The sequence below is a fragment of the Octopus bimaculoides genome, chromosome 4, assembly GCF_046866305.1.
Source record: "Octopus bimaculoides isolate indiv1 chromosome 4, ASM4686630v1, whole genome shotgun sequence".
Taxonomy (NCBI): domain Eukaryota; kingdom Metazoa; phylum Mollusca; class Cephalopoda; order Octopoda; family Octopodidae; genus Octopus; species Octopus bimaculoides.
Genome location: NC_142931.1, coordinates 2,963,170 through 2,971,831, shown reverse-complemented (window position 1 = coordinate 2,971,831; position 8,662 = coordinate 2,963,170). Strand labels below are relative to the sequence as shown.

The following is an 8,662-nucleotide window of genomic DNA, read 5'->3' as shown; positions in this document are numbered from 1 at the left end:
CGACGGACAAAGATTGCGAACCGCCTGAGTCAGCACCCCAAAAGTGGTGAGAAATCTCGCCTGAGGAGAACGTTATTGGAGATTGAGAAAAGCCTGCATCAATGTCACGAAAAGGAGAGAGCAGATAAAGAAGCATGGGTTATAGAAAATATCAAGTCGAAGCGTAAAACTTTCTTTAACTTTGCCAAAGAAACAGCCTCAATACGCCACAAGATCCTCTTCCAAAAAGATGACTCCCTCATAGGAAACCTAATGAGGATAAGTGAAATACTGAACGAACAGTCCCAAAGTGTGTTCAGTACACCTCTGGGACACAGGCAAGTGAATAAACCAACAGAATTCTTTGCCACTTTACCTATAGACAAAAAGGTGAAAATTGATTGCATCAACATTGAAGAAGAAAATGTAACACTGGCCATAGATGAGATTGACACAAACTCAGTTGCTAGCCGTGCAAATGAGCCCTTGCAAAACCACTGCAGCTTCTTTTTCAGAGCTCTCTTGCAAGTGGTGAGCTCCTAGACAAACTCAAGGAAGGGATAATATGCCCCTATCCATAAGGGAGGACGCAGAGCAGATGCTAAAAATCTCTCTGACCTCACACATCAACAAAGTTATGGAACGAACAGAACGCCAGATACTGGTCACGTCCCTTGAAGAAAATGACTTGCTGACTGACACCCAGCATGGATTTCGACCAGGTAGAAGCTTCCCTGACACGGCTCTTGCAACACTGTGATTGGGTGTTAAAACATTTGTTAAATGACACAGGTGTGGATGGGATATATCTTGACTTCGCAGAAGTCTTTGACAAAGTCGACCATGGTATCATATGTCACAAACTGCATGATCTTGACATGGTTGGAAAACTTGGAGAGTGGCTGCACGACTTTCTAAAAGATAGATATCAGGCACTGGTAGCCAGTGGAGCCACCGCCAAGGAAACACAAATAGCGAGTAGTGTTCCACAGGGCTCTGTCTTAGGGCCACTGCTATTCATAATGGCTTTCTCAGACATGCTCTCACCTGCTCAGCCACCCTTGCTAGCTATGCAGATGACACAAAAGTCCCTCAAGCAATGCAAAATCCTTGAAATATTGCACGTCTGCAACGGTAGTTGGACGCAGTATACAGGTGGGAAGATTAATGCAAGAAAATTCCAAGCCCTGCGCTACCAGCACACAAAGCTGAACGACATGCTGACAGGATACACTGACCCTGGAGGAATTGCAATCCCTAAGTTAAAATCAGTGCGTGACCTGGGTATTGACATGAGCAATGATGCATCTTTCCAAATGCTTATTACCAATTTGATAATAGAATGCAGTCGGCTAGGTGGATGGATCCTCTGAACTTTCAAAACAAGAGAAAGGAAACAATGATGGTCCTTTGAAGGGCATACGTCCTCAGCCGCTCGGACTACTGCGCCTAGCTATGGTCACCACACAATATAAAATTAACGGCGGAACTGGAAGCAATCCAACGAAGCTACACAAAGAAAATTGTCTCAATGCAACGTATCAGCTATTGGGAAAGACTAAACTGAAGGCGAGAAAGATATGCAGTGATATACATGTGGAGAACCCTGGAAGGCCTTGTACCAAACTTTGGCATTGAAAGTTACACAAACAGCAGAACGGGACGCCACTGCATAGTGCCAAAGATCTCAGCATCACAATTAAAATACAGGACCAGAGATACTGCAACAGCTTGGGCTTTAAGGGCCCACAGCTCTTAAATATCCTTCCAAAATGTCTGAGAGACCTGCGTGGTGTGGATGTAGGCGTCTTCGAAACAAAACTGCATCTCCTTCTGTCAGGGATTCCGGATAATTCTACCTCACGGCAGGAAACACAGATGAGGCAGCGGCATCGATGCCTTAATTCACAAAGTGCCACATATCAGAGGAAGTTTCAAATAATGGTGCAGCACAGTCAACGGTGGTGCCCCAGCCTGACCGCAGCTATGAAGCTGAAACAAATTAAAGATTTAAAGATTACAGATTTTTATATATATATATATATATATGTGTGTGTGTGTGTGTGTGTGTGTGTGTGTGTGTGTGTGTGTGTGTGTGTAGTATGTATGTATGTATATATATATATATATGTATGTATATATGTATGTATGTATGTATATAAATATATACATACATATATATATATATATATATATATATATATATATATATGTGTGTGTGTGTGTGTGTGTGTGTGTGTGTGTGTGTGTATGTATGTATGTATGTATGTATGTATATGTATCTATGTATCTATGTATATATATGTTGGCCCACTAGTCACTAGACCATTATTAAATATAATAACGTTTTCACCGTTTATTTTTTCAATTATTCTGTTTCAGATTGTTGACGTGTAATTCTTGGAAAACAATCATGGAAAAAAAATTCTCAACTGGGAAACTAATAAAAATAATCGAATTTCATCTACAAAATCAGCGATCAATTGTCCTAACCCAATGACCTTACATTCACCATTTTGGGGTCAGACAACCATCATCTGAACATGCGATACTCAACTTATTCCAGTGGTTTGAACAACAGGAGGCTGTGACTGATTTACCACGTGCGGGAAGGCCACGTTCGGGGAAGATTTTCTTTGTAAGGTACTCTTCAGAGAACTGTTGTGTTTTGTAAAATAGAGGAAAAGAGATTTATGCAAAGCTTGTAGAAATCCCTTGAGTGAGGGATCAAATCGCTTGGCTGCAGTTTGTAAGGAAGGGATTACTTCGAGATTTCTGCAGTTCAGATAATAGTCTAACACATATTACCTTGCTAGATAAACACCATCAAGATTTTAGGATTGGCCGAACTTTGGCAGACGTTGTAGGCCTTGCTTATTACTTGAACATTTTCAATAGGACTACTATTGAACTAATTAGAGTACGCGGGACATTGTACTTCTTATTTAACGCCTTCACTCAGTCATACGTCTTATTCAGTGATTTTTATTATTTCAACAATGATTTTATGCGGCAGAAAAAAAGGTGGCGGCGGTGGTGTGAGATAATACATTGCTAGACTGTCTGTTGGTGTTTAAAATATGAAGTTGACTTTCTACTGAAGTTGACTTTCTCCTTTTAGTTGAAATATGAGCAAGAAATGATGAAAGGAGTATCTTTGAAATAAAAATCGAATACAACTTCAGAACTCAAATTCTTTTAGATTCTGTTCCTTAACATAAATATTTCTGTTCAAGACAGAAATATCATTTCTTGTATGCGATGAATTTCTAGAGACGCAGTGGCGTTCCTTCAACTGATTATACTCCACAAAAATATGTGTTAATATAAGAAGCAGCAATACTAGTTTGTTTTCGAAAAGAAAAAATATTTTCATATTTCAAAAGAGACAATAGTAAGCTAATGTGAAGTATGAGCACGAAATGGTGAAGGGAATATCTTTGAAATAAAAATAGAATACAACTTCTAGACTCAAATTCTTTTAGATTTTGTTTCTTTATATAAATATTACCGTTCAAAACAGAAGAGGCCACTATTATGATAGATAAAAATGAATCAGCTGTTGTGAGATTCAGGCTGTCCCGTGCTTAAGTGCATAAGCTGTTGTGAGGTTCATGCCGTTCTCAATAGTACTGTTACCATAGATTATGTGAATTAGCAGCTGGAGATTCATGTTGCCTCAATACCACGAGTGCTGTGATAAATTAAAAGAATGAGTAAGAGTTAGACACACAGATCTGGAGTTTGCCCTGGTATGCTTTCTCATGTACAGTGCGTGGTTAATTCTTCTAAGAAGCGAAGAATCTACAAAGATAACATCTTTGGATTAGCACGAATCGAAGTAAATATACTTCTATACAGACTTTTCTTGAACTAAGTTATTGCTTACAAAAAAGAATATAATATCATTTCGTTTACGACAACAAACTAGATTTAAAGCAGATTTACGAGAGAAACCGAAACTGTGATGAATTAATTAAGGTGTCTCTAAACGAAAAATAGAATTCTTTAAAATAATCTTGGTAAAATGGTAAGCTGCACTCTACACATTATAGAATAAAGAAGAGGTTTCGCAATCGAATTGCAATGAAATCACAAAAGAACACCTACGATAAGGCTGGTGCAAGTAACTCATACTACTACTACTACTACTAATAATAATGATAATAATAATAATAATAATAATAATAATAATAATAATAATAATAATAATAATAATAATGCCCTGATGCAGTACCAGGCAGTGGCTCTCATGGCTTCTGATCTTAACTGATTGCAAATGTTATCATGTACATTGTTTTGTCTTGATATAAAAGATGGGCTACAGTAAATATTCTGCTCAATACCACAGATTTGCTTGTCAGGTGTTTGACCTTAACCAGTTGAGCATGTCCCTTGGTGGCTGACGATATGTGCATCTTTGATCACGAGCAGAAGTAGTGGGGGAGCATCATGGCTATGTGTTGAGAGGAATTCTTTGGGGTTTGAATAATTCATCTCTGGAAACATGAGTGTTTCGTTCAACGTCCTTAAACAAACCTTATTCAGGAACCTTTTGAAGAATATTCTAGCTGGGACCCTCTTGCAAGGTCATGTGCAGTTAATCTTGATATGAGATCACAATTTCGCGCACATATGGTTGTGATGCATGGTGTACCCTTACCAGACGGGTAGTCATGATGAGTATACTGGGATTTGTATATTTTACTCCAGTATCACTTTGATGGCAGGCATTGGTCTCTCACATTATGATAATAATAATAATAATAATAATAATAATAATAATAATAATAATAATAATAATAATAATAATAATAATAATAATAATAATAATAATAATAATATAGGCAGAAGGCTTGAAATTTCGGGTGAAGGATGAAGTCGATTACATCGACCCCAGTATTTAGTTCGTTATTTTATCGACCCGGAAAGGATTCAAAGCACTGTCGACCTCAGCGGGAATTTGATCTTAGAATATTAAAAAGAAAGTCGGAAGAATTACTTGAAGCTCTTTGTTGTGGCATTCGAGCGATCGAAGCGAAGCCCGATCCTGATTTCTCTTGCAAGTCTTCCTCTCCTGTTGACTCTCTTTTTTTGTTTTTGTTTTTTTTTATCAGCACAACTCGCTCGGTCTTCAAAACAGTAAACATGGATGGATTCGACTTTCAACACAATGGGAAGCAAAAAGAAATATAATTGAATTCTATAGTTTTTTCGGTTGTTTTGTTTTTTTACTTTTTCTGTCTGGACACAAAACAAAAAAAAAACACGACTAAAAGAGTAAGAAATATCAAATCCGTCAACCAATCAGGTAAGAGAGAAATCGAAAGAAACAACTTGTATTTCATAGCAACTTAAATAGATCCCCACGACGACCATGACCACGACTACGTTTTACCACCATGACGATGGTGATGATGATGGTGAGATATCAAGTCTAATCTGTAATTCTCAGCTGAAAGAGAGAGAGAGAGAGAGAGAGAGAGAGAGAGAGAGAGAGAAAGAGACAGAGACAAAGAGAGAGAAAGAGATTTAACGTGTATTAAGTTGTTTATCACAGTCTTAAAGAGGCGACAAACTCACACAGGAATTTCAGGTACATACACACAAGCTCACATAACCACATATATAATGGCATACACATACACACACATACACACGCACACGCAATACATCTATATACATATAAATGTATACGTGTATATATGTGTGTGTCTTTCTTTCTCAGTGTCCTATCCTTTTCTGTATACACACAGACACACCAGTGTGCGTACAAACGCTCACACACATACACGTATATATATACATACATACATACATATATGTATATATATATTTATATATATATATTTATATATATATATATATATATATATATATATATATATGTATATATATATATATATATGTGTATATATATATATATGTATATATATATATATGTATATATATACATATATATATATATATATATATGTATATATATATATATGTATATATATATATATATATATATGCATATATATAAGTATATATATATTTATATATATATATATATATATATATTTATATATATATATATATATCGATATACATATATATATACATATATATATATATATATATATATATATATATATATATATTTATATATATATATTTATATATTTATATATTTATATATATATATATGTATGTATATATATATACATACATATATATATAAGTATATATATATATATAAGTATATATATATATATATATATATATATATATATATATATATATATATATATATATATATATATATATATATATATATATCAAGTAGGGAGGAAGGAGAAAGAGAGTGAAAGGGAAAGTAGGCGCTGGAGAGCGAGAGCGAGCTGGAGGTAAAGGCACAGAAATATGCTGCGTCATTGATCATTCTGCTGTCACTAATGCTCACTACTATTAAACAATGATTATATAAACACTAACACACTTTAATGCACATCTATTGTGGTACAGCTGCGTATAAGTAATATCATTAATGTATATACACACCTAGAGAAGGACAGGGAAACAGATAATTGCCTCACCAGACAAAACACAAATAATATACTCGTATATGTGTTTATATGTGTCAGTGTGTGCACGCGCATATGTGTGTGTGTGTGTGTGTTGCGTGTGAATATATTATATATCTACTATGTGTAAGTATGTAGATAGATATATATCCGAGTATACATAGATACATAGACACACGCATATGTACATATATATTTATATATATATATATATATATATATATATATATATATATATATATATATATATATATATATATATACATATATATATATATATACATATACATATATATATATATATATATATATATATATATATATATATATATATATATGTAGAGAGAGAGAGAGAGAGAGAGAGAGAGAGAGAAAGAGAAAGAGAAAGAGAGAGACGATGATGATGATGTGACGTAAGTTTGTGAGAAAATATGTCGATACGTTTGGTTTCGAGTCAGCCAAAAATAGAAAAGAAAAACTGCTGCTCGTTTAATCGAGAGGAACGGGATTCTGTGCGAGTCTCTACAGAATGTATTCTTTGGTCTACTTTAACCATTCTTGCTAATCCAAGACTGCAGAACATTGAGAGTTAAATGTTCTGCTTTTGTGTCCACCGCGTGTGTTTCCGGCGGAAGACGTAATCGTTTTTGATCGTTCTTTATTTCCATTGTTAGTGATATCTCACTCGGTAGATCAACGAATTGGCGGTCTGTGCTCTACTTTGATTCTAACATTTTGCAGGTGTTTGATGTGATGTGCTAGAGAGAAATGCATTTAGATCGCATTCTAAAGCCTCTTGAGGAGATGTAATTGACAGAGGACGGTGCAATGGAAAGATAAGATGGTCGGGAAAGGATATCAGTTGAAGGTGATTGATATTGGAGGTAGGTGGAGGAAAGGGGGAAGCTCGAAGCAGCGTCGATATTTGGTTGGGTCGCCATGTTTTGTAAAATTCTGAACCATTTGATGTTCATGACCACAGAAGTGGTAGGAGTAGGAGTAGGAGTTAGATGGAAGAAGGGGATATCAAGATAGAAATGGGAGTCAGTGGGTTTGTAAAAGGCAGAGGTAGGAAAATTGAAAGTAGGAACTATATACGAAGACGACCAGAAAAACAGAAGACGTTTAAATGCCAAACTCTGCTGATATTTGGTCTTGCAATGTGAGAGTTTGAGGAAAGGTGTATTGGGATCTGATAACACTCCCTGTTGGACTTGTTTCCTGGGGTTTCTTTTTTTTAGGGAAGGGTCACCACATGTAATATTTTAATGTCTCATTTTCATTGGCTTCATAGAAGACAAATGTAATACACAGAGATGATCCCAGTGATCCCCGATTTTGCAGCTGGTATGTAGGCCCTTGGCCTGTTCGCCTAGCCAGCGGGATGACATCATTCGAAGGCTAAAACAATGTGAAGCGCATTGTGTCCAGCGATGTATAACGTCAAATGATAGTCTGATCGATACTGTGATCAAGTGATTTAGGCCCAATGTTACCTGGAAACCTTACTTATGATAAGTTACTCAATGTGAGAGTCACTCTCCTTCAGACTAACACTTCTCAATGCTCACTTATTGAGTTCATAATAATTTGTCAACAGTTTATGGATATAGGCGCAGGAGTGGCTGTGTGATAAGTAGCTTGCTTATCAACCGATGGTTCCGGGTTCAGTCCCACTGCGTTGCACCTTGGGTAAGTGTCTTCTACTATAGCTTCGGTCTGCCCAAAGCCTTGTGAGTGGATTTGGTAGACGGAAACTGAAAAGAAACTCGCCGTATATAATATATAAATGCATGTATGTATTATGTATGTATGTATGTATGTATGTATGTATGTATGTATGTGTATTTGTGTGTCTGTGTTTGTCCCCCAACCTATGCTGGTGTGTTAACGTCTCCGTAACTTAGCGATTCGGCAAAAGAGACCGATAGAATAAGTACTAGGCTTACAAAGAATAAGTCCTGGGGTCAATTTGCTCGACTAAAGGCATTGCTCCAGCATGACCACAGTCAAATGACTGAGACAAGTAAACGAATATTTAAATAACTCCATCTACAGTCATAAGATATGTTTAGGTCAAGAACGTATTTTGATGTGTTTCCTTGTTTTGGTCA

The 8,662-nt window shown here is 36.0% G+C and overlaps 1 protein-coding gene across 1 annotated transcript; it reads left to right on the top strand.

Moving 5' to 3' along the window:
* Nucleotides 1-686: 686 nt before the first annotated feature.
* Nucleotides 687-1,352, top strand: LOC149135883 (uncharacterized). Its single transcript, XM_089350030.1, has one exon. It carries the CDS (start codon nucleotides 687-689, stop codon nucleotides 1,350-1,352), a length of 666 nt encoding a protein of 221 aa, XP_089206156.1.
* Nucleotides 1,353-8,662: the final 7,310 nt, after the last annotated feature.